The sequence below is a fragment of the Oncorhynchus keta genome, unplaced genomic scaffold (genome assembly GCF_023373465.1).
Source record: "Oncorhynchus keta strain PuntledgeMale-10-30-2019 unplaced genomic scaffold, Oket_V2 Un_contig_4817_pilon_pilon, whole genome shotgun sequence".
Taxonomy (NCBI): domain Eukaryota; kingdom Metazoa; phylum Chordata; class Actinopteri; order Salmoniformes; family Salmonidae; genus Oncorhynchus; species Oncorhynchus keta.
The window spans coordinates 134,756-160,889 of record NW_026287970.1 but is presented as its reverse complement, the minus strand read 5'-3'; the positions used below and the strand labels follow the sequence as shown (position 1 = coordinate 160,889).

The 26,134-nt window shown below is 48.4% G+C and overlaps 1 protein-coding gene and 2 long non-coding RNA genes across 8 annotated transcripts in view; 1 reads left to right on the top strand and 2 right to left on the bottom strand.

Annotated features, from left to right (window-relative positions):
- LOC127924955 (rab-3A-interacting protein-like) overlaps nt 1-26,134 on the bottom strand; it is a gene marked incomplete at both ends in the record, with an annotated part of 51,698 nt that overhangs the window by 13,058 nt on the left and 12,506 nt on the right. Inside the window, 3 exons of the mRNA XM_052509625.1 lie at nt 636-839; nt 10,527-10,604; nt 11,956-12,051. Of these exons, the coding sequence (XP_052365585.1) occupies nt 636-839; nt 10,527-10,604; nt 11,956-12,051 (378 nt within the window). The remainder of the gene's footprint in view (nt 1-635; nt 840-10,526; nt 10,605-11,955; nt 12,052-26,134) is intronic.
- On the top strand, nt 905-7,336 carry LOC127924951 (uncharacterized). Its single transcript, XR_008119401.1, has 4 exons — nt 905-939; nt 3,424-3,582; nt 4,279-4,477; nt 7,156-7,336. It is a non-coding gene; the product is annotated as an uncharacterized LOC127924951 (long non-coding RNA).
- LOC127924954 (uncharacterized) lies at nt 7,334-10,511 on the bottom strand. 6 transcript variants are annotated; one of them, XR_008119410.1, is made up of 4 exons: nt 10,194-10,511; nt 9,882-9,958; nt 9,570-9,723; nt 7,334-7,567 (listed from the first exon to the last, which is right to left on the bottom strand). It is a non-coding gene; the product is annotated as an uncharacterized LOC127924954 (long non-coding RNA). The 6 variants fall into 6 exon arrangements; XR_008119407.1 differs by lacking the exons at nt 9,570-9,723; nt 9,882-9,958; nt 10,194-10,511 and adding exons at nt 7,722-7,798; nt 8,925-9,001; nt 9,339-9,490; XR_008119409.1 differs by lacking the exon at nt 9,882-9,958.

Here is a 26,134-nt window from a genome sequence, read left to right as displayed (position 1 = left end):
TCTCTACAGTCTCGTATGATGGGCTGTGTGTGTGTGTGTGTGTGTGTGTGTGTGTGTGTGTGTGTGTTACCTCTCTACAGTCTCGTATGATGGGCTGTGTGTGTGTGTGTGTGTGTGTTACCTCTCTACAGTCTCGTATGATGGGCTGTGTGTGTGTGTTACCTCTCTACAGTCTCGTATGATGGGCTGTGTGTGTGTGTGTGTGTGTGTGTGTGTGTGTGTGTGTGTGTGTGTGTGTGTGTGTGTTACCTCTCTACAGTCTCGTATGATGGGCTGTGTGTGTGTGTGTGTGTGTGTTACCTCTCTACAGTCTCGTATGATGGGCTGTGTGTGTGTGTGTGTGTTACCTCTCTACAGTCTCGTATGATGGGCTGTGTGTGTGTGTGTGTGTGTGTGTGTGTGTGTTACCTCTCTACAGTCTCGTATGATGGGCTGTGTGTGTGTGTGTGTTACCTCTCTACAGTCTCGTATGATGGGCTGTGTGTGTGTGTGTGTGTGTTACCTCTCTACAGTCTCGTATGATGGGCTGTGTGTGTGTGTGTGTGTGTGTTACCTCTCTACAGTCTCGTATGATGGGCTGTGTGTGTGTGTTACCTCTCTACAGTCTCGTATGATGGGCTGTGTGTGTGTGTTACCTCTCTGCAGTCTCGTACGATGGGCTGTGTGCCGCTCAGTTCCTGTCCGCTGCCCAGCATGGCGCTGCTGGTACTCTTGTTGCGGCCGTGACCCTTCTTGAAGGGGGCCTTGGAGCCCCCAGGAAGGTCGTGACAGGGGGAGGTGGGGGACGTGGACAGGACCAAGGTCTTCAGGGCAGACACCTCCGCCTGGAGCACATCAATCTGGGGGGAGGGGGGCAGAGAGAGGGGTGGAACATCACACATATAGAACCCATATAGATACAGGTACATCTGTCTCATCTCACACCGTTCTGACAGAGAGGTGAGGAACAGGTCTATCTGTCTCATCTCACACCGTTCTGACAGAGAGGTGAGGAACAGGTCTATCTTCTGTCTCATCTCACACCGTTCTGACAGAGAGGTGAGGAACAGGTCTATCTTCTGTCTCATCTCACACCGTTCTGACAGAGAGGTGAGGAACAGGTCTATCTTCTGTCTCATCTCACACCGTTCTGACAGAGAGGTGAGGAACAGGTCTATCTTCTGTCTCATCTCACACCGTTCTGACAGAGAGGTGAGGAACAGGTCTATCTTCTGTCTCATCTCACACCGTTCTGACAGAGAGGTGAGGAACAGGTCTATCTTCTGTCTCATCTCACACCGTTCTGACAGAGAGGTGAGGAACAGGTCTATCTGTCTCATCTCACACCGTTCTGACAGAGAGGTGAGGAACAGGTCTATCTTCTGTCTCATCTCACACCGTTCTGACAGAGAGGTGAGGAACAGGTCTATCTGTCTCATCTCACACCGTTCTGACAGAGAGGTGAGGAACAGGTCTATCTGTCTCATCTCACACCGTTCTGACAGAGAGGTGAGGAACAGGTCCATCTGTCTCATCTCACACCGTTCTGACAGAGAGGTGAGGAACAGGTCTATCTGTCTCATCTCACACCGTTCTGACAGAGAGGTGAGGAACAGGTCTATCTGTCTCATCTCACACCGTTCTGACAGAGAGGTGAGGAACAGGTCTATCTGTCTCATCTCACACCGTTCTGACAGAGAGGTGAGGAACAGGTCTATCTGTCTCGTCTCACACCGTTCTGACAGAGAGGTGAGGAACAGGTCCATCTGTCTCATCTCACACCGTTCTGACAGAGAGGTGAGGAACAGGTCTATCTGTCTCATCTCACACCGTTCTGACAGAGAGGTGAGGAACAGGTCTATCTGTCTCATCTCACACCGTTCTGACAGAGAGAGGTGAGGAACAGGTCTATCTTCTGTCTCATCTCACACCGTTCTGACAGAGAGGTGAGGAACAGGTCTATCTGTCTCATCTCACACCGTTCTGACAGAGAGGTGAGGAACAGGTCCATCTGTCTCATCTCACACCGTTCTGACAGAGAGGTGAGGAACAGGTCTATCTTCTGTCTCATCTCACACCGTTCTGACAGAGAGGTGAGGAACAGGTCTATCTTCTGTCTCATCTCACACCGTTCTGACAGAGAGGTGAGGAACAGGTCTATCTGTCTCATCTCACACCGTTCTGACAGAGAGGTGAGGAACAGGTCTATCTGTCTCGTCTCACACCGTTCTGACAGAGAGGTGAGGAACAGGTCTATCTGTCTCATCTCACACCGTTCTGACAGAGAGGTGAGGAACAGGTCTATCTGTCTCATCTCACACCGTTCTGACAGAGAGGTGAGGAACAGGTCTATCTTCTGTCTCATCTCACACCGTTCTGACAGAGAGGTGAGGAACAGGTCTATCTTCTGTCTCATCTCACACCGTTCTGACAGAGAGGTGAGGAACAGGTCTATCTTCTGTCTCATCTCACACCGTTCTGACAGAGAGGTGAGGAACAGGTCTATCTTCTGTCTCATCTCACACCGTTCTGACAGAGAGGTGAGGAACAGGTCTATCTTCTGTCTCATCTCACACCGTTCTGACAGAGAGGTGAGGAACAGGTCTATCTTCTGTCTCATCTCACACCGTTCTGACAGAGAGGTGAGGAACAGGTCTATCTTCTGTCTCATCTCACACCGTTCTGACATAGAGGTGAGGAACAGGTCTATCTTCTGTCTCATCTCACACCGTTCTGACAGAGAGGTGAGGAACAGGTCTATCTTCTGTCTCATCTCACACCGTTCTGACAGAGAGGTGAGGAACAGGTCTATCTTCTGTCTCATCTCACACCGTTCTGACAGAGAGGTGAGGAACAGGTCTATCTTCTGTCTCATCTCACACCGTTCTGACAGAGAGGTGAGGAACAGGTCTATCTTCTGTCTCATCTCACACCGTTCTGACAGAGAGGTGAGGAACAGGTCTATCTTCTGTCTCATCTCACACCGTTCTGACAGAGAGGTGAGGAACAGGTCTATCTTCTGTCTCATCTCACACCGTTCTGACAGAGAGGTGAGGAACAGGTCTATCTTCTGTCTCATCTCACACCGTTCTGACAGAGAGGTGAGGAACAGGTCTATCTTCTGTCTCATCTCACACCGTTCTGACAGAGAGGTGAGGAACAGGTCTATCTTCTGTCTCATCTCACACCGTTCTGACAGAGAGGTGAGGAACAGGTCTATCTGTCTCATCTCACACCGTTCTGACAGAGAGGTGAGGAACAGGTCTATCTTCTGTCTCATCTCACACTGTTCTGACAGAGAGGTGAGGAACAGGTCTATCTGTCTCATCTCACACCGTTCTGACAGAGAGGTGAGGAACAGGTCTATCTGTCTCGTCTCACACCGTTCTGACAGAGAGGTGAGGAACAGGTCTATCTGTCTCATCTCACACCGTTCTGACAGAGAGGTGAGGAACAGGTCTATCTGTCTCATCTCACACCGTTCTGACAGAGAGGTGAGGAACAGGTCTATCTGTCTCATCTCACACCGTTCTGACAGAGAGAGGTGAGGAACAGGTCTATCTGTCTCATCTCACACCGTTCTGACAGAGAGGTGAGGAACAGGTCTATCTGTCTCATCTCACACCGTTCTGACAGAGAGAGGTGAGGAACAGGTCTATCTTCTGTCTCGTCTCACACCGTTCTGACAGAGAGGTGAGGAACAGGTCTATCTGTCTCGTCTCACACCGTTCTGACAGAGAGGTGAGGAACAGGTCTATCTGTCTCATCTCACACCGTTCTGACAGAGAGAGGTGAGGAACAGGTCTATCTTCTGTCTCGTCTCACACCGTTCTGACAGAGAGGTGAGGAACAGGTCTATCTGTCTCGTCTCACACCGTTCTGACAGAGAGGTGAGGAACAGGTCTATCTGTCTCATCTCACACCGTTCTGACAGAGAGGTGAGGAACAGGTCTATCTGTCTCATCTCACACCGTTCTGACAGAGAGGTGAGGAACAGGTCTATCTGTCTCGTCTCACACCGTTCTGACAGAGAGGTGAGGAACAGGTCTATCTGTCTCGTCTCACACCGTTCTGACAGAGAGGTGAGGAACAGGTCTATCTTCTGTCTCATCTCACACCGTTCTGACAGAGAGGTGAGGAACAGGTCTATCTTCTGTCTCGTCTCACACCGTTCTGACAGAGAGAGGTGAGGAACAGGTCTATCTTCTGTCTCATCTCACACCGTTCTGACAGAGAGGTGAGGAACAGGTCTATCTTCTGTCTCGTCTCACACCGTTCTGACAGAGAGGTGAGGAACAGGTCTATCTTCTGTCTCATCTCACACCGTTCTGACAGAGAGAGGTGAGGAACAGGTCTATCTTCTGTCTCATCTCACACCGTTCTGACAGAGAGAGGTGAGGAACAGGTCTATCTTCTGTCTCATCTCACACCGTTCTGACAGAGAGAGGTGAGGAACAGGTCTATCTTCTGTCTCATCTCACACCGTTCTGACAGAGAGGTGAGGAACAGGTCTATCTTCTGTCTCATCTCACACCGTTCTGACAGAGAGGTGAGGAACAGGTCTATCTTCTGTCTCATCTCACACCGTTCTGACAGAGAGGTGAGGAACAGGTCTATCTTCTGTCTCATCTCACACCGTTCTGACAGAGGTGAGGAACAGGTCTATCTTCTGTCTCATCTCACACCGTTCTGACAGAGAGGTGAGGAACAGGTCTATCTTCTGTCTCATCTCACACCGTTCTGACAGAGAGGTGAGGAACAGGTCTATCTTCTGTCTCATCTCACACCGTTCTGACAGAGAGGTGAGGAACAGGTCTATCTTCTGTCTCATCTCACACCGTTCTGACAGAGAGGTGAGGAACAGGTCTATCTTCTGTCTCGTCTCACACCGTTCTGACAGAGAGGTGAGGAACAGGTCTATCTTCTGTCTCATCTCACACCGTTCTGACAGAGAGAGGTGAGGAACAGGTCTATCTTCTGTCTCATCTCACACCGTTCTGACAGAGAGGTGAGGAACAGGTCTATCTTCTGTCTCGTCTCACACCGTTCTGACAGAGAGAGGTGTGGAACAGGTCTATCTTCTGTCTCATCTCACACCGTTCTGACAGAGAGAGGTGTGGAACAGGTCTATCTTCTGTCTCATCTCACACCGTTCTGACAGAGAGAGGTGAGGAACAGGTCTATCTTCTGTCTCGTCTCACACCGTTCTGACAGAGAGGTGAGGAACAGGTCTATCTTCTGTCTCGTCTCACACCGTTCTGACAGAGAGGTGAGGAACAGGTCTATCTGTCTCATCTCACACCGTTCTGACAGAGAGGTGAGGAACAGGTCTATCTGTCTCATCTCACACCGTTCTGACAGAGAGGTGAGGAACAGGTCTATCTTCTGTCTCATCTCACACCGTTCTGACAGAGAGGTGAGGAACAGGTCTATCTTCTGTCTCGTCTCACACCGTTCTGACAGAGAGGTGAGGAACAGGTCTATCTTCTGTCTCGTCTCACACCGTTCTGACAGAGAGGTGAGGAACAGGTCTATCTTCTGTCTCATCTCACACCGTTCTGACAGAGAGGTGAGGAACAGGTCTATCTTCTGTCTCATCTCACACCGTTCTGACAGAGAGGTGAGGAACAGGTCTATCTTCTGTCTCATCTCACACCGTTCTGACAGAGAGGTGAGGAACAGGTCTATCTTCTGTCTCGTCTCACACCGTTCTGACAGAGAGGTGAGGAACAGGTCTATCTTCTGTCTCGTCTCACACCGTTCTGACAGAGAGGTGAGGAACAGGTCTATCTTCTGTCTCATCTCACACCGTTCTGACAGAGAGGTGAGGAACAGGTCTATCTTCTGTCTCATCTCACACCGTTCTGACAGAGAGGTGAGGAACAGGTCTATCTTCTGTCTCGTCTCACACCGTTCTGACAGAGAGGTGAGGAACAGGTCTATCTTCTGTCTCATCTCACACCGTTCTGACAGAGAGAGGTGAGGAACAGGTCTATCTTCTGTCTCATCTCACACCGTTCTGACAGAGAGGTGAGGAACAGGTCTATCTTCTGTCTCGTCTCACACCGTTCTGACAGAGAGAGGTGTGGAACAGGTCTATCTTCTGTCTCATCTCACACCGTTCTGACAGAGAGAGGTGTGGAACAGGTCTATCTTCTGTCTCATCTCACACCGTTCTGACAGAGAGAGGTGAGGAACAGGTCTATCTTCTGTCTCGTCTCACACCGTTCTGACAGAGAGAGGTGTGGAACAGGTCTATCTTCTGTCTCATCTCACACCGTTCTGACAGAGAGAGGTGTGGAACAGGTCTATCTTCTGTCTCATCTCACACCGTTCTGACAGAGAGAGATGAGGAACAGGTCTATCTTCTGTCTCATCTCACACCGTTCTGACAGAGAGAGGTGAGGAACAGGTCTATCTTCTGTCTCGTCTGACACCGTTCTGACAGAGAGAGGTGAGGAACAGGTCTATCTTCTGTCTCACACCGTTCTGACAGAGAGAGGTGAGGAACAGGTCTATATTCTGTCTCACACCGTTCTGACAGAGAGAGGTGTGGAACAGGTCTATCTTCTGTCTCATCTCACACCGTTCAGAGAGAGGTGAGGAACAGGTCTATCTTCTGTCTCATCTCACACCGTTCTGACAGAGAGAGGTGAGGAACAGGTCTATCTTCTGTCTCATCTCACACCGTTCTGACAGAGAGAGATGAGGAACAGGTCTATCTTCTGTCTCGTCTCACACCGTTCTGACAGAGAGAGGTGTGGAACAGGTCTATCTTCTGTCTCGTCTCACACCGTTCTGACAGAGAGAGGTGAGGAACAGGTCTATCTTCTGTCTCGTCTCACGCCGTTCTGACAGAGAGAGGTGAGGAACAGGTCTATCTTCTGTCTCATCTCACACCGTTCTGACAGAGAGAGGTGAGGAACAGGTCTATCTTCTGTCTCGTCTCACACCGTTCTGACAGAGAGAGGTGAGGAACAGGTCTATCTTCTGTCTCGTCTCACACCGTTCTGACAGAGAGAGGTGTGGAACAGGTCTATCTTCTGTCTCATCTCACACCGTTCAGAGAGAGGTGAGGAACAGGTCTATCTTCTGTCTCATCTCACACCGTTCTGACAGAGAGAGGTGAGGAACAGGTCTATCTTCTGTCTCGTCTCACACCGTTCTGACAGAGAGAGGTGAGGAACAGGTCTATCTTCTGTCTCATCTCACACCGTTCTGACAGAGAGAGGTGAGGAACAGGTCTATCTTCTGTCTCGTCTCACACCGTTCTGACAGAGAGAGGTGAGGAACAGGTCTATCTTCTGTCTCGTCTCACACCGTTCTGACAGAGAGAGGTGAGGAACAGGTCTATCTTCTGTCTCGTAACCAGTCAGTCCCTGTGGTTCCCATTACCAGCCAGCCGGGAGGCTGTAGTGGTGTGACTGATACACCCTGCTATTAAACCAGTCAGTCCCTGTGGTTCCCATTACCAGCCAGCCGGGAGGCTGTAGTGGTGTGACTGATACAACCTGCTATTAAACCAGTCAGTCCCTGTGGTTCCCATTACCAGCCAGCCGGGAGGCTGTAGTGGTGTGACTGATACAACCTGCTATTAAACCAGTCAGTCCCTGTGGTTCCCATTACCAGCCAGTCGGGAGGCTGTAGTGGTGTGACTGATACACCCTGCTATTAAACCAGTCAGTCCCTGTGGCTCCCATTACCAGCCAGTCGGGAGGCTGTAGTGGTGTGACTGATACAACCTGCTATTAAACCAGTCAGTCCCTGTGGTTCCCATTACCAGCCAGCCGGGAGGCTGTAGTGGTGTGACTGATACAACCTGCTATTAAACCAGTCAGTCCCTGTGGCTCCCATTACCAGCCAGTCGGGAGGCTGTAGTGGTGTGACTGATACAACCTGCTATTAAAGCAGCCAGACATGGTGCACTACAGTCAGTCAGTCCCTGTGGTTCCCATTACCAGCCAGTCGGGAGGCTGTAGTGGTGTGACTGATACACCCTGCTATTAAACCAGTCAGTCCCTGTGGTTCCCATTACCAGCCAGTCGGGAGGCTGTAGTGGTGTGACTGATACACCCTGCTATTAAACCAGTCAGTCCCTGTGGTTCCCATTACCAGCCAGCCGGGAGGCTGTAGTGGTGTGACTGATACACCCTGCTATTAAACCAGTCAGTCCCTGTGGTTCCCATTACCAGCCAGCCGGGAGGCTGTAGTGGTGTGACTGATACAACCTGCTATTAAACCAGTCAGTCCCTGTGGCTCCCATTACCAGCCAGCCGGGAGGCTGTAGTGGTGTGACTGATACAACCTGCTATTAAACCAGTCAGTCCCTGAGGTTCCCATTACCAGCCAGCCGGGAGGCTGTAGTGGTGTGACTGATACAACCTGCTATTAAACCAGTCAGTCCCTGAGGTTCCCATTACCAGCCAGCCGGGAGGCTGTAGTGGTGTGACTGATACAACCTGCTATTAAACCAGTCAGTCCCTGTGGCTCCCATTACCAGCCAGTCGGGAGGCTGTAGTGGTGTGACTGATACAACCTGCTATTAAACCAGTCAGTCCCTGAGGTTCCCATTACCAGCCAGCCGGGAGGCTGTAGTGGTGTGACTGATACAACCTGCTATTAAACCAGTCAGTCCCTGTGGCTCCCATTACCAGCCAGTCGGGAGGCTGTAGTGGTGTGACTGATACAACCTGCTATTAAAGCAGCCAGACATGGTGCACTACAGTCAGTCAGTCCCTGTGGTACCCATTACCAGCCAGCCGGGAGGCTGTAGTGGTGTGACTGATACAACCTGCTATTAAACCAGTCAGTCCCTGTGGTTCCCATTACCAGCCAGTCGGGAGGCTGTAGTGGTGTGACTGATACACCCTGCTATTAAACCAGTCAGTCCCTGTGGCTCCCATTACCAGCCAGTCGGGAGGCTGTAGTGGTGTGACTGATACAACCTGCTATTAAACCAGTCAGTCCCTGTGGTTCCCATTACCAGCCAGCCGGGAGGCTGTAGTGGTGTGACTGATACAACCTGCTATTAAAGCAGCCAGACATGGTGCACTACAGTCAGTCAGTCCCTGTGGCTCCCATTACCAGCCAGCCGGGAGGCTGTAGTGGTGTGACTGATAAACCCTGCTATTAAACCAGTCAGTCCCTGTGGTTCCCATTACCAGCCAGTCGGGAGGCTGTAGTGGTGTGACTGATACACCCTGCTATTAAACCAGTCAGTCCCTGTGGTTCCCATTACCAGCCAGCCGGGAGGCTGTAGTGGTGTGACTGATACACCCTGCTATAAAACCAGTCAGTACGTTCCTGTGGCTCCCATTACCAGGAAAGCCGGGAGGCTGTAGTGGTGTGACTGATACAACCTGCTATTAAACCAGTCAGTCCCTGTGGTTCCCATTACCAGCCAGCCGGGAGGCTGTAGTGGTGTGACTGATACAACCTGCTATTAAACCAGTCAGTCCCTGTGGTTCCCATTACCAGCCAGCCAGGAGGCTGTAGTGTTGTGACTGATACAACCTGCTATTAAACCAGTCAGTCCCTGTGGTTCCCATTACCAGCCAGGCGGGAGGCTGTAGTGGTGTGACTGATACAACCTGCTATTAAACCAGTCAGTCCCTGTGGCTCCCATTACCAGCCAGCCGGGAGGCTGTAGTGGTGTGACTGATACAACCTGCTATTAAACCAGTCAGTCCCTGTGGTTCCCATTACCAGCCAGCCGGGAGGCTGTAGTGGTGTGACTGATACAACCTGCTATTAAACCAGTCAGTTCCTGTGGTTCCCATTACCAGCCAGCCGGGAGGCTGTAGTGGTGTGACTGATACAACCTGCTATAAAACCAGTCAGTACGTTCCTGTGGCTCCCATTACCAGCCAGCCGGGAGGCTGTAGTGGTGTGACTGATACAACCTGCTATTAAACCAGTCAGTCCCTGTGGTTCCCATTACCAGCCAGCCGGGAGGCTGTAGTGGTGTGACTGATACAACCTGCTATTAAACCAGTCAGTACGTTCCTGTGGTTCCCATTACCAGCCAGCCGGGAGGCTGTAGTGGTGTGACTGATACAACCTGCTATTAAACCAGTCAGTCCCTGTGGTTCCCATTACCAGCCAGCCGGGAGGCTGTAGTGGTGTGACTGATACACCCTGCTATTAAACCAGTCAGTCCCTGTGGTTCCCATTACCAGCCAGCCAGGAGGCTGTAGTGGTGTGACTGATACAACCTGCTATTAAACCAGTCAGTCCCTGTGGTTCCCATTACCAGCCAGCCGGGAGGCTGTAGTGGTGTGACTGATACAACCTGCTATTAAAGCAGCCAGACATGGTGCACTACAGTCAGTCAGTCCCTGTGGTTCCCATTACCAGCCAGCTGGGAGGCTGTAGTGGTGTGACTGACACCTTTAGTGAAGAGGCAGCACATATATCAGCCAGCACTCCATCCCAGACACACACACCTGCAGAACTGTCATTAGAAGACTATCAGACTGGGTCAGCCACTCCAACAGTCATGTAGACACAGTAATATTGAACATGGTTGTGAATGGTTCGGTCCTCACCTTGTTCAGAGCTTCCTTCAGCTGCTTCTCAGCCGTCGACTGTTTGATGTTGGCCTCACGCACCATCTTGTGAGCTTCCTGTAAGAAGGCACGAGACGTTAAGACCCACAATGCATCACTCATCGCCCTGACCTCTAACCCCTACCGACTCCTGACACAAAACAGAGAACCCAGCAACCAAACACAAGTCAAGACAACCTGAGTCAGAGTCACAGCTGGCACCAAACACCCAAAGAAAAGCAGGTTAGTATCTTTACAAACTAACAAGAGCTTTGAAAACAGGAGAGAGGAGAGACAAAGGAGACCGAGAAAGAGAGAGAGGATGGAAACTGTTAATCTAGCTACGTAAGAGAAGGGAGGAGAGACAAAGGAGACCGAGAAAGAGAGAGAGGATGGAAACTGTTAATCTAGCTACTTAAGAGAAGGGAGGAGAGACAAAGGAGACCGAGAGAGAGAGGATGGAAACTGTTAATCTAGCTACGTAAGAGGAGGAGAGACAAAGGAGACAGAGAAAGAGAGAGAGGATGGAAACTGTTAATCTAGCTACGTAAGAGAAGGGAGGAGAGACAAAGGAGACCGAGAAAGAGAGAGAGGATGGAAACTGTTAATCTAGCTACTTAAGAGAAGGGAGGAGAGACAAAGGAGACCGAGAGAGAGAGGATGGAAACTGTTAATCTAGCTACGTAAGAGAAGGGAGGAGAGACAAAGGAGACCCGAGAGAGAGGATGGAAACTGTTAATCTAGCTACGTAAGAGAAGGGAGGAGAGACAAAGGAGACCGAGAAAGAGAGAGAGGATGGAAACTGTTAATCTAGCTACTTAAGAGAAGGGAGGAGAGACAAAGGAGACCGAGAGAGAGGATGGAAACTGTTAATCTAGCTACGTAAGAGAAGGGAGGAGAGACAAAGGAGACCCGAGAGAGAGGATGGAAACTGTTAATCTAGCTACGTAAGAGAAGGGAGGAGAGACAAAGGAGACCGAGAGAGAGGATGGAAACTGTTAATCTAGCTACGTAAGAGAAGGGAGGAGAGACAAAGGAGACCCGAGAGAGAGGATGGAAACTGTTAATCTAGCTACGTAAGAGAAGGGAGGAGAGACAAAGGAGACCCGAGAGAGAGGATGGAAACTGTTAATCTAGCTACTTAAGAGAAGGGAGGAGAGACAAAGGAGACCGAGAAAGAGAGGATGGAAACTGTTAATCTAGCTACGTAAGAGAAGGGAGGAGAGACAAAGGAGACCCGAGAGAGAGGATGGAAACTGTTAATCTAGCTACTTAAGAGAAGGGAGGAGAGACAAAGGAGACCCGAGAGAGAGGATGGAAACTGTTAATCTAGCTACGTAAGAGAAGGGAGGAGCGAAGCCAAAACACTGATCACAAGGAGGGCCGTCTCAGTGTTTCTGGGGGGGATGAATTAGCCGGTCGGACCAACCTCAAACAGGCTAGCAGTGAGCTCCTCCAGTTCCTGGCCCAGTTGGTCCCTGACTTTAGAAAGCCTTTCACACTCCTCGTCTTTCAACTTAACATCCTTAAGAAATGAAAAAAATAAAAATAAAAAAATGGAAAAACACAAACGTGATGAACGTAAATATAAATGACCAGGTAATAATGATGACAAAGGAAAATCAAATGTAGTTTATTTTAGCAGCCGAAATAAGATTAAACAAATCAAAAATGTGAAATGGAACCGTGACTTGGTGTGTGTGAATGTTGTGTGTGTAGACTTCTTAAGACAGGAATGTACTGGAAACACACACAGTTCAGTTGACAGCAGGCCAAGTTTCGATAGCTGGAATCAAAACGTTTATATTACCCTAATAATATATTACCCTGTACAGTAAATGTATTTCAGAGCAATAAAATACTTAGTTCCTGGAAGAGATATTTAACAGTGTGTGGCCCTTATTGTCCTATACTAGTTCCTGGAAGAGATATTTAACAGTGTGTGGCCCTTATTGTCCTATACTAGTTCCTGGAAGGGATCTTTAACAGTGTGTGGCCCTTATTGTCCTATACTAGTTCCTGGAAGAGATATTTAACAGTGTGTGGCCCTTATTGTTCTATACTGGTTCCTCGAAGAGATATTTAACAGTGTGTGGCCCTTATTGTCCTATACTAGTTCCTGGAAGGGATCTTTAACCTCTCTAGGGTACGTGGGACGGTAGCGTCCCACCTCGTCAACAGACAGTGAAACTGCAGGGCGCCAAATTCAAAACAACAGAAACCCCATAATTAAAATTACTCAAACATACTTGTATTTCACACCATTTTAAAGATACACTTGTTGTAAATCCAGCCACAGTGTCCCATTTCAAAAAGGCTTTTACGGCGAAAACACACCAAACCATTATGTTTAGGTCAGAGCCAAGTCACAGAAAAACACAGCCATTTGTCCAGCCAAAGAGAGTAGTCACAAAAAGCAGAAATAGATTAAATTAATCACTAACCTTTGATGATCTTATTATTCAACCATGCTGGTCATTTATGAACATTTGAACATCTTGGCCACGTTCTGTTATAATCTCCACCCGGCACAGCCAGAAGAGGACTGGCCACCCCACATATGCTCTCTCTAATTCTCTCTTTCTTTCTCTCTCTCGGAGGACCTGAGCCCTAGGACCGTGCCCCAGGACTACCTGACATGATGGCTCCTTGCTGTCCCCAGTCCACCTGACTGTGCTGCTGCTCCAGTTTCAACTGTTCTGCCTTATTATTATTCGACCATGCTGGTCATTTATGAACATTTGAACATCTTGGTCATGTTCTGTTATAATCTCTACCCGGCACAGCCAGAAGAGGACTGGCCACCCCACATAGCCCGGTTCCTCTCTAGGTTTCTTCCTAGGTTTTGGCCTTTCTAGGGAGTTTTTCCTAGCCACCATGCTTTTACACCTGCATTGTTTGCTGTTTGGGGTTTTAGGCTGGGTTTCTGTACAGCACTTTGAGATATCAGCTGATGTACGAAGGGCTATATAAATAAATTTGATTTGATTTGATTTGATCTTCATCAGATGACACTCGTAGGACTTCATGTTACACAATACATGTATGTTTTGTTCGGTCGGTAAAGTTCATATTTATATCCAAAAATCAGAGTTTATATTGGCGCGTTATGTTCCGTAGTTCCAAAACATCCGGTGATTTTGCAGAGAGCCACATCATTTTACAGAAATACTCATAATAAACATTGATAAAAGATACAACTGTTATGCATGGACTTTTAGATCCACTTCTCCTTAATGCAACCGCTGTGTAAGATTTCAAAAAACATTTTTATGGAAAAAGCACACCATGCAATAATCTGAGTACAGCGCTCAGAGACCAAAACAACCCAAACAGATATCCGCCATGTTGTGTCGTCAACAGAAGTCAGAAATAGTATTATAAATATTCATTAACCTTTGATGATCTTCATCAGAATGCACTCCCAGGAATCCCAGTTCCACAATAAATATGTTTGTTTTGTTCGATAATGTCCATCATTTATGTCCAAATACCTCCTTTTTGTTAGCGCATTCAGTACACAATCCAAACTCATGACGCGCGATCACTAGGAACAGACGAAAAGTCAAAAAGTTCCGTTACAGTCCATAGAAACATGTCAAACGATGTATAGAATCAATCTTTAGGATGTTTTTAACAAAAATCTTCAATAATGTTCCAACCGGAGAATTCCTTTGTCTGTGGAAATGCAATGGAACTGAGTTAACTATCACGTGAACGCGCGAGACTGAGCTTGTGGCTCTCTGGCAGACCACTGACTCATTCCCCTCTCATTCTCCCCCACTTCACAGTAGAAGCATCAAACAAGGTTCTAAAGACTTGACATCTAGTGGAAGCCTTGGGAAGTGTAATATGACCCCATAGACATTGTGTATTCGATAGTCCAAGAGTTGAAAAACTACAAACCTCAGATTTCCCACTTCCTGGTTGGATTTTTTCTCAGGTTTTTGACTGCCATATGAGTTCTGTTACACTCACAGACATCATTCAAACCGTTTGAGAAACTTCAGAGTGTTTTCAATCCAAATATACTATTATATGCATATTCTAGCTTTTATGGCTGAGAAGCAGGCAGTTTAATTTGGGCACGCTTTTCATCCAAAAATCCCCAATGCTGCCCCCTACCCTAGAGAAGTTAACAGTGTGTGGCCCTTGTTGTTCTATACTACTTCCTGGAAGGAACATGGACATCCACTGTAGGCTGTATAAACTGGGTGTTGTCCATGTCATATAATACAACAGAAACATTCCTGTGTCCATTTGACCTGCTGCTTCTTAGTAAATATAACTTTATAGTGAGGCTACACCCACTAACCCCCACCAACACCACCCACATGCTGATGCAGTAACTGTTGTTCACACAGAAATTATATGTGAAGAGCTTACAACCCCCCCCACACACACACACACACACACACACACACACACACACACACACACACACACACACACACACACACACACACACACACACACACACACACACACACACACACACACACACACACACGGTTTACTAGTCCTCTCCTCTTGCAAGGTGACACCTCTTCACACATTGTTTTGTTAACAAACCCAGTAGTTAAATAACTTTCCAGGGCCTGACCAAATACAACAGGACAGACACTAGTGGTAAACAACAGGACAGACACTAGTGGTAAACAACAGGACAGGCACTAGTGGTAAACAACAGGACAGACACTAGTGATAAACAACAGGACAGACACTAGTGGTAAACAACAGGACAGACACTAGTGGTAAACAACAGGACAGACACTAGTGGTAGACAACAGGACAGACACTAGTGGTAAACAACAGGACAGACACTAGTGGTAAACAACAGGACAGACACTAGTGGTAAACAACAGGACAGACACTAGTGGTAAACAACAGGACAGACACTAGTGGTAAACAACAGGACAGACACTAGTGGTAAACAACAGGACAGACACTAGTGGTAAACAACAGGACAGACACTAGTGGTAAACAACAGGACAGACACTAGTGGTAAACAAACAGGACAGACACTAGTGGTAAACAACAGGACAGACAATAGTGGTAAACAACAGGACAGACACTAGTGGTAAACAACAGGACAGACACTAGTGGTAAACAACAGGACAGACACTAGTGGTAAACAACAGGACAGACAATAGTGGTAAACAACAGGACAGACACTAGTGGTAAACAACAGGACAGACACTAGTGGTAAACAACAGGACAGACACTAATGGTAAACAACAGGACAGACACTAATGGTAAACAACAGGACAGACACTAATGGTAAACAACAGGACAGACACTAGTGGTAAACAACAGGACAGACACTAGTGGTAAACAACAGGACAGACACTAATGGTAAACAACAGGACAGACACTAGTGGTAAACAACAGGACAGACACTAGTGGTAAACAACAGGACAGACACTAGTGGTAAACAACAGGACAGACACTAGTGGTAAACAACAGGACAGACACTAGTGGTAAACAACAGGACAGACACTAGTGGTACAGGACAGACACTAGTGGTAAACAACAGGACAGACACTAGTGGTAAACAACAGGACAGACACTAGTGGTAAACAACAGGACAGACACTAGTGGTAAACAACAGGACAGACACTAGTGGTAAACAACAGGACAGACACTAGTGGTAAACAACAGGACAGACACTAGTGGTAAACAACAGGACAGGAAACAGGACAGACACTAGTGGTAAACAACAGGACAGACACTAGTGGTAAACAACAGGACAGACACTAGTGGTAAACAACAGGACAGACACTAGTGGTAAACAACAGGACAGACACTAGTGGTAAACAACAGGACAGACACTAATGGTAAACAACAGGACAGACACTAGTGGTAAACAACAGGACAGACAATAGTGGTAAACAACAGGACAGACAATAGTGGTAAACAACAGGACAGACAATAGTGGTAAACAACAGGACAGACACTAGTGGTAAACAACAGGACAGACACTAATGGTAAACAACAGGACAGACACTAATGGTAAACAACAGGACAGACACTAATGGTAAACAACAGGACAGACACTAGTGGTAAACAACAGGACAGACACTAGTGGTAAACAAACAGACACTAATGGTAAACAACAGGACAGACACTAATGGTAAACAACAGGACAGACACTAATGGTAAACAACAGGACAGACACTAGTGGTAAACAACAGGACAGACACTAGTGGTATTCTAGACCGTGGTAAACAACAGGACAGACACTAGTGGTAAACAACAGGACAGACAATAGTGGTAAACAACAGGACAGACACTAGTGGTAAACAACAGGACAGACACTAGTGGTAAACAGGACAGACACTAGTGGTAAACAACAGGACAGACACTAGTGGTAAACAACAGGACAGACACTAGTGGTAAACAACAGGACAGACACTAGTGGTAAACAACAGGACAGACACTAGTGGTATTCTAGACCATGGTAAACAACAGGACAGACACTAGTGGTATTCTAGACCGTGGTAAACAACAGGACAGACACTAGTGGTAAACAACAGGACAGACACTAGTGGTAAACAACAGGACAGACACTAGTGGTAAACAACAGGACAGACACTAGTGGTAAACAACAGGACAGACACTAGTGGTATTCTAGACCGTGGTAAACAACAGGACAGACACTAGTGGTAAACAACAGGACAGACACTAGTGGTAAACAACAGGACAGACACTAGTGGTATTCTAGACCGTGGTAAACAACAGGACAGACACTAGTGGTAAACAACAGGACAGACACTAGTGGTAAACAACAGGACAGACACTAGTGGTATTCTAGACCGTGGTAAACAACAGGACAGACACTAGTGGTAAACAACAGGACAGACACTAGTGGTAAACAACAGGACAGACACTAGTGGTAAACAACAGGACAGACACTAGTGGTATTCTAGACCGTGGTAAACAACCATAAGCATCTGGAAGGATAAACACCAGCTCACTGGCTGGCTGGCTGGGCCTTTTTATTTATTATTCAATGGCTCAGATTAGTAGTGGGAGATGGCTTACAGCGTACAACAGGACAGACACACCACACACACACACACGCCCGGACAGGGTTCCCTCTCGCTCATCGAACACAAGGTCATCGCCATGCCGACAGAGGCAGAAGGGTGAGAGTAGTGATCAATGCAGGAAGTGGAAGGAGAATGGGCAGGGAACGGCAGGAAAGGGGGAAGAAGGTTGGGGTGGAATGAGATGGAAGGAGAGGAAGAAAGGTAAGGGGCTGACCCTGCTGGTTCTGGAGCAGACAACTTGTCTGAGCTGCGTAGACTGTCTGGGGGAAATCAGTGATTTACCTGTCTGTCTGTGATCGGCTGGTCACCAGTTAAGGCTGTACAGACTCATAGCCCTAAACTGATTGGGAAGGAGGAACTGGGTGTTTCCCTCTCCTTACTGGAAGAGACACTGGCAACAGGACAGCAGTCAGTCCTGGTGCAGCGAGGAGCAGCCAGACTGGGTAATACATGGAGAAAGACACACAGCTTTCTCTGAGGGGAAATGGCAGAGGGATCGTCAACAATTGTGATTCCAAATCCATGAGGGGTCACCATCAGGTCAGCAGTGGTCAATAAGAACACCTGAGGATGACTGATTGGTTCAATCTTACCTCCCCCGGGCCACCCTGCTAGTAGCATGACCCTGCTCATTGGGGTGGTCTGATTTGACCTGTGATAGTGAATGAGGTCCTAATGGCTGTAGTTATAATCCAGGACTTCCCTGATGGGAACTGGTCTGATTTGCACCTGTGGTACAATGAGGACCAGTCTAGCTAGCTGGTGATTATAATCACCTAAACTGCAGGACTTCCATAGCTAGCTGGTGATTCCGCACCTCCTTATACTGGGCTTTCCTCTAGTACAGTAGCTAGCTGGTGATTCAGCACCAACATCCTTCTAGTACAGTAGCTAGCTGGTGATTCAGCACCACCTTCTAGTACAGTAGCTAGCTGGTGATTCAGCACCACCTTTCCTCTAGTACAGTAGCTAGCTGGTGATTCAGCACCACCTTCTAGTACAGACAGCTAGCTGGTGATTCAGCACCACCTTCTAGTACAGTAGCTAGCTGGTGATTCAGCACCACCTTTCCTCTAGTACAGTAGCTAGCTGGTGATTCAGCACCACCTTCTAGTACAGTAGCTAGCTGGTGATTCAGCACCACCTTTCCTCTAGTACAGTAGCTAGCTGGTGATTCAGCACCACCTTCTAGTACAGGCTAGCTGGTGATTCAGCACCAACAGGACAGTAGCCAGCTGGTGATTCAGCACCATCCTTCTAGTACAGTAGCTAGCTGGTGATTCAGCACCACTAGTACAGTAGCTAGCTGGTGATTCCACCACCTTCTAGTACAGTAGCTAGCTGGTGATTCAGCACCACCTTCTAGTACAGACAGCTAGCTGGTGATTCAGCACCACCTTCTAGTACAGTAGCTAGCTGGTGATTCAGCACCACCTTCTAGTACAGTAGCTAGCTGGTGATTCAGCACCACCTTCTAGTACAGTAGCTAGCTGGTGATTCAGCACCACCTTCTAGTACAGTAGCTAGCTGGTGATTCAGCACCACCTTCTAGTACAGTAGCTAGCTGGTGATTCAGCACCACCTTCTAGTACAGTAGCTAGCTGGTGATTCAGCACCACCTTCTAGTACAGTAGCTAGCTGGTGATTCAGCACCACCTAGTACACTAGCTAGCTGGTGATTCAGCACCACCTTCTAGTACAGTAGCTAGCTGGTGATTCAGCACCACCTAGTACAGTAGCTAGCTGGTGATTCAGCACCACCTAGTACAGTAGCTAGCTGGTGATTCAGCACCACCTTCTAGTACAGTAGCTAGCTGGTGATTCAGCACCACCTTCTAGTACAGTAGCTAGCTGGTGATTCAGCACCACCTAGTACAGTAGCTAGCTGGTGATTCAGCACCACCTTCTAGTACAGTAGCTAGCTGGTGATTCAGCACCACCTTCTAGTACAGTAGCTAGCTGGTGATTCAGCACCACCTTCTAGTACAGTAGCTAGCTGGTGATTCAGCACCACCTCCTAGTACAGTAGCTAGCTGGTGATTCAGCACCACCAGTACAGTAGCTTGGTGATTCAGCACCACCTCCTAGTACAGTAGCTAGCTGGTGATTCAGCACCACCTCTAGTACAGTAGCTAGCTGGTGATTCAGCACCACCTTCCTAGTACAGTAGCTAGCTGGTGATTCAGCACCACCTTCTAGTACAGTAGCTAGCTGGTGATTCAGCACCACCTAGTACAGTAGCTTCTGGTACAGTAGCTAGCTGGTGATTCAGCAGCACCAAGGAGTACAGTAGCTTCAGCACCACCTAGTACAGTAGCTAGCTGGTGATTCAGCACCACCTAGTACAGTAGCTAGCTGGTGATTCAGCACCACCTAGTACAGTAGCTAGCTGGTGATTCAGCACCACCTTCTAGTACAGTAGCTAGCTGGTGATTCAGCACCACCTTCTAGTACAGTAGCTAGCTGGTGATTCAGCACCACCTAGTACAGTAGTAGCAGGTGATTCAGCACCACCTAGTACAGTGCTAGCTGGTGATTCAGCACCACCTAGTACAGTAGCTAGCTGGTGATTCAGCACCACCTTCTAGTACAGTAGCTAGCTGGTGATTCAGCACCACCTTCTAGTACAGTAGCTAGCTGGTGATTCAGCACCACCTTCTAGTACAGTAGCTAGCTGGTGATTCAGCACCACCTAGTACAGTAGCTAGCTGGTGATTCAGCACCACCTTCTAGTACAGTAGCTAGCTGGTGATTCAGCACCACCTTCTAGTACAGTAGCTAGCTGGTGATTCAGCACCACCTAGTACAGTAGCTAGCTGGTGATTCAGCACCACCTAGTACAGTAGCTAGCTGGTGATTCAGCACCACCTTCTAGTACAGTAGCTAGCTGGTGATTCAGCACCACCTTCTAGTACAGTAGCTAGCTGGTGATTCAGCACCACCTAGTACAGTAGCTAGCTGGTGATTCAGCACCACCTAGTACAGTAGCTAGCTGGTGATTCAGCACCACCTTCTAGTACAGTAGCTAGCTGGTGATTCAGCACCACCTAGTACAGTAGCTAGCTGGTGATTCAGCACCACCTTCTAGTACAGTAGCTAGCTGGTGATTCAGCACCACCTAGTACAGTAGCTAGCTGGTGATTCAGCACCACCTAGTACAGTAGCTAGCTGGTGATTCAGCACCACCTTCTAGTACAGTAGCTAGCTGGTGATTCAGCACCACCTAGTACAGTAGCTAGCTGGTGATTCAGCACCACCTAGTACAGTAGCTAGCTGGTGATTCAGCACCACCTAGTACAGCTAGCTGGTGATTCAGCACCACCTCCTAGTACAGTAGCTAGCTGGTGATTCAGCACCACCTTAGTACAGTAGCTAGCTGGTGATTCAGCACCACCTAGTACAGTAGCTAGCTGGTGATTCAGCACCAACTAGTACAGTAGCTAGCTGGTGATTCAGCACCACCTCCTAGTACAGTAGCTAGCTGGTGATTCAGCACCACCTAGTACAGTAGCTAGCTGGTGATTCAGCACCACCTAGTACAGTAGCTAGCTGGTGATTCAGCACCACCTAGTACAGTAGCTAGCTGGTGATTCAGCACCACCTAGTACAGTAGCTAGCTGGTGATTCAGCACCACCTCCTAGTACAGTAGCTAGCTGGTGATTCAGCACCACCTTCTATTCAGCACCACCTACAGTAGCTAGCTGGTGATTCAGCACCACCTAGTACAGTAGCTAGCTGGTGATTCAGCACCACCTAGTACAGTAGCTAGCTGGTGATTCAGCACCACCTTACAGTAGTATTCAGCACCACCTAGTACAGTAGCTAGCTGGTGATTCAGCACCACCTAGTACAGTAGCTAGCTGGTGATTCAGCACCACCTAGTACAGTAGCTAGCTGGTGATTCAGCACCACCTAGTACAGTAGCTAGCTGGTGATTCAGCACCACCTAGTACAGTAGCTAGCTGGTGATTCAGCACCACCTTCTAGTACAGTAGCTAGCTGGTGATTCAGCACCACCTTACTAGCTATTCAGCACCACCTAGTACAGTAGCTGGCTGGTGATTCAGCACCACCTAGTACAGTAGCTAGCTGGTGATTCAGCACCACCTAGTACAGTAGCTAGCTGGTGATTCAGCACCACCTTCTAGTACAGTAGCTAGCTGGTGATTCAGCACCACCTAGTACAGTAGCTAGCTGGTGATTCAGCACCACCTTCTAGTACAGTAGCTAGCTGGTGATTCAGCACCACCTAGTACAGTAGCTAGCTGGTGATTCAGCACCACCTAGTACAGTAGCTAGCTGGTGATTCAGCACCACCTCCTAGTACAGTAGCTAGCTGGTGATTCAGCACCACCTAGTACAGTAGCTAGCTGGTGATTCAGCACCACCTAGTACAGTAGCTAGCTGGTGATTCAGCACCACCTAGTACAGTAGCTAGCTGGTGATTCAGCACCACCTTCTAGTACAGTAGCTAGCTGGTGATTCAGCACCACCTAGTACAGTAGCTAGCTGGTGATTCAGCACCACCTAGTACAGTAGCTAGCTGGTGATTCAGCACCACCTAGTACAGTAGCTAGCTGGTGATTCAGCACCACCTAGTACAGTAGCTAGCTGGTGATTCAGCACCACCTAGTACAGTAGCTAGCTGGTGATTCAGCACCACCTAGTACAGTAGCTAGCTGGTGATTCAGCACCACCTTCTAGTACAGTAGCTAGCTGGTGATTCAGCACCACCTAGTACAGTAGCTAGCTGGTGATTCAGCACCACCTAGTACAGTAGCTAGCTGGTGATTCAGCACCACCTAGTACAGTAGCTAGCTGGTGATTCAGCACCACCTTCTAGTACAGTAGCTAGCTGGTGATTCAGCACCACCTAGTACAGTAGCTAGCTGGTGATTCAGCACCACCTAGTACAGTAGCTAGCTGGTGATTCAGCACCACCTAGTACAGTAGCTAGCTGGTGATTCAGCACCACCTAGTACAGTAGCTAGCTGGTGATTCAGCACCACCTTCTAGTACAGTAGCTAGCTGGTGATTCAGCACCACCTAGTACAGTAGCTATTCAGCTGGTGATTCAGCACCACCTAGTACAGTAGCTAGCTGGTGATTCAGCACCACCTAGTACAGTAGCTAGCTGGTGATTCAGCACCACCTTCTAGTACAGTAGCTAGCTGGTGATTCAGCACCACCTAGTACAGTAGCTAGCTGGTGATTCAGCACCACCTAGTACAGTAGCTAGCTGGTGATTCAGCACCACCTAGTACAGTAGCTAGCTGGTGATTCAGCACCACCTAGTACAGTAGCTAGCTGGTGATTCAGCACCACCTAGCAGCACCACCTAGTACAGTAGCTGGTGATTCAGCACCACCTAGTACAGTAGCTAGCTGGTGATTCAGCACCACCTAGTACAGTAGCTAGCTGGTGATTCAGCACCACCTTCTAGTACAGTAGCTAGCTGGTGATTCAGCACCACCTTCTAGTACAGTAGCTAGCTGGTGATTCAGCACCACCTCAGTAGCTACATTCAGCACCACCTAGTACTAGCTGGGTGATTCAGCACCACCTAGTACAGTAGCTAGCTGGTGATTCAGCACCACCTAGTACAGTAGCTAGCTGGTGATTCAGCACCACCTAGTACAGTAGTACATTCAGTAGCTAGCTGGTGATTCAGCACCACCTAGTACAGTGCTATGGTGATTCAGCACCACCTTCTAGTACAGTAGCTAGCTGGTGATTCAGCACCACCTAGTACAGTAGCTAGCTGGTGATTCAGCACCACCTAGTACAGTAGCTAGCTGGTGATTCAGCACCACCTAGTACAGTAGCTAGCTGGTGATTCAGCACCACCTTCTAGTACAGTAGCTAGCTGGTGATTCAGCACCACCTAGTACAGTTCAGCTAGCTGGTGATTCAGCACCACCTAGTACAGTAGCTAGCTGGTGATTCAGCACCACCTAGTACAGTAGCTAGCTGGTGATTCAGCACCACCTAGTACAGTAGCTAGCTGGTGATTCAGCACCACCTAGTACAGTAGCTAGCTGGTGATTCAGCACCACCTAGTACAGTAGCTAGCTGGTGATTCAGCACCACCTAGTACAGTAGCTAGCTGGTGATTCAGCACCACCTAGTACAGTAGCTAGCTGGTGATTCAGCACCACCTAGTACAGTAGCTATTCAGCACCACCTAGTACAGTAGCTGGGTGATTCAGCACCACCTAGTACAGTAGCTAGCTGGTGATTCAGCACCACCTTCTAGTACAGTAGCTAGCTGGTGATTCAGCACCACCTAGTACAGTAGCTAGCTGGTGATTCAGCACCACCTTCTAGCTACAGTAGCTAGCTGGTGATTCAGCACCACCTAGTACAGTAGCTAGCTGGTGATTCAGCACCACCTTCTAGTACAGTAGCTAGCTGGTGATTCAGCACCACCTAGTACAGTAGCTAGCTGGTGATTCAGCACCACCTTCTAGTACAGTAGCTAGCTGGTGATTCAGCACCACCTAGTACAGTAGCTAGCTGGTGATTCAGCACCACCTTCTAGTACAGTAGCTAGCTGGGTGATTCAGCACCACCTTCTAGTACAGTAGCTAGCTGGTGATTCAGCACCACCTTCTAGTACAGTAGCTAGCTGGTGATTCAGCACCACCTAGTACAGTAGCTAGCTGGTGATTCAGCACCACCTAGTACAGTAGCTAGCTGGTGATTCAGCACCACCTTCTAGTACAGTAGCTAGCTGGTGATTCAGCACCACCTTCTAGTACAGTAGCTAGCTGGTGATTCAGCACCACCTAGTACAGTAGCTAGCTGGTGATTCAGCACCACCTTCTAGTACAGTAGCTAGCTGGTGATTCAGCACCACCTAGTACAGTAGCTAGCTGGTGATTCAGCACCACCTTCTAGTACAGTAGCTAGCTGGTGATTCAGCACCACCTAGTACAGTAGCTAGCTGGTGATTCAGCACCACCTTCTAGTACAGTAGCTAGCTGGTGATTCAGCACCACCTAGTACAGTAGCTAGCTGGTGATTCAGCACCACCTAGTACAGTAGCTAGCTGGTGATTCAGCACCACCTAGTACAGTAGCTAGCTGGTGATTCAGCACCACCTAGTACAGTAGCTAGCTGGTGATTCAGCACCACCTAGTACAGTAGCTAGCTGGTGATTCAGCACCACCTAGTACAGTAGCTAGCTGGTGATTCAGCACCACCTAGTACAGTAGCTAGCTGGTGATTCAGCACCACCTAGTACAGTAGCTAGCTGGTGATTCAGCACCACCTAGTACAGTAGCTAGCTGGTGATTCAGCACCACCTAGTACAGTAGCTAGCTGGTGATTCAGCACCACCTAGTACAGTAGCTAGCTGGTGATTCAGCACCACCTAGTACAGTAGCTAGCTGGTGATTCAGCACCACCTAGTACAGTAGCTAGCTGGTGATTCAGCACCACCTAGTACAGTAGCTAGCTGGTGATTCAGCACCACCTAGTACAGTAGCTAGCAGGTGATTCAGCACCACCTTCTGAGTACAGTAGCTAGCTGGTGATTCAGCACCACCTAGTACAGTAGCTAGCTGGTGATTCAGCACCACCTTCTAGTACAGTAGCTAGCTGGTGATTCAGCACCACCTAGTACAGTAGCTAGCTGGTGATTCAGCACCACCTTACAGTAGTACAGCACCACCTAGCTAGCTGGTGATTCAGCACCACCTTCTAGTACAGTAGCTAGCTGGTGATTCAGCACCACCTTCTAGTACAGTAGCTAGCTGGTGATTCAGCACCACCTTCTAGTACAGTAGCTAGCTGGTGATTCAGCACCACCTAGTACAGTAGCTAGCTGGTGATTCAGCACCACCTAGTACAGTAGCTAGCTGGTGATTCAGCACCACCTAGTACAGTAGCTAGCTGGTGATTCAGCACCACCTAGTACAGTAGCTAGCTGGTGATTCAGCACCACCTAGTACAGTAGCTAGCTGGTGATTCAGCACCACCTACAGTAGCTAGCTGGTGATTCAGCACCACCTAGTACAGTAGCTAGCTGGTGATTCAGCACCACCTAGTACAGTAGCTAGCTGGTGATTCAGCACCACCTTAGCTAGCTGGTGATTCAGCACCACCTAGTACAGTAGCTAGCTGGTGATTCAGCACCACCTAGTACAGTAGCTAGCTGGTGATTCAGCACCACCTTCTAGTACAGTAGCTAGCTGGTGATTCAGCACCACCTAGTACAGTAGCTAGCTGGTGATTCAGCACCACCTAGTACAGTAGCTAGCTGGTGATTCAGCACCACCTAGTACAGTAGCTAGCTGGTGATTCAGCACCACCTAGTACAGTAGCTAGCTGGTGATTCAGCACCACCTAGTACAGTAGCTAGCTGGTGATTCAGCACCACCTAGTACAGTAGCTAGGTGATTCTGGTGATTCAGCACCACCTAGTACAGTAGCTAGCTGGTGATTCAGCACCACCTAGTACAGTAGCTAGCTGGTGATTCAGCACCACCTAGTACAGTAGCTAGCTGGTGATTCAGCACCACCTAGTACAGTAGCTAGCTGGTGATTCAGCA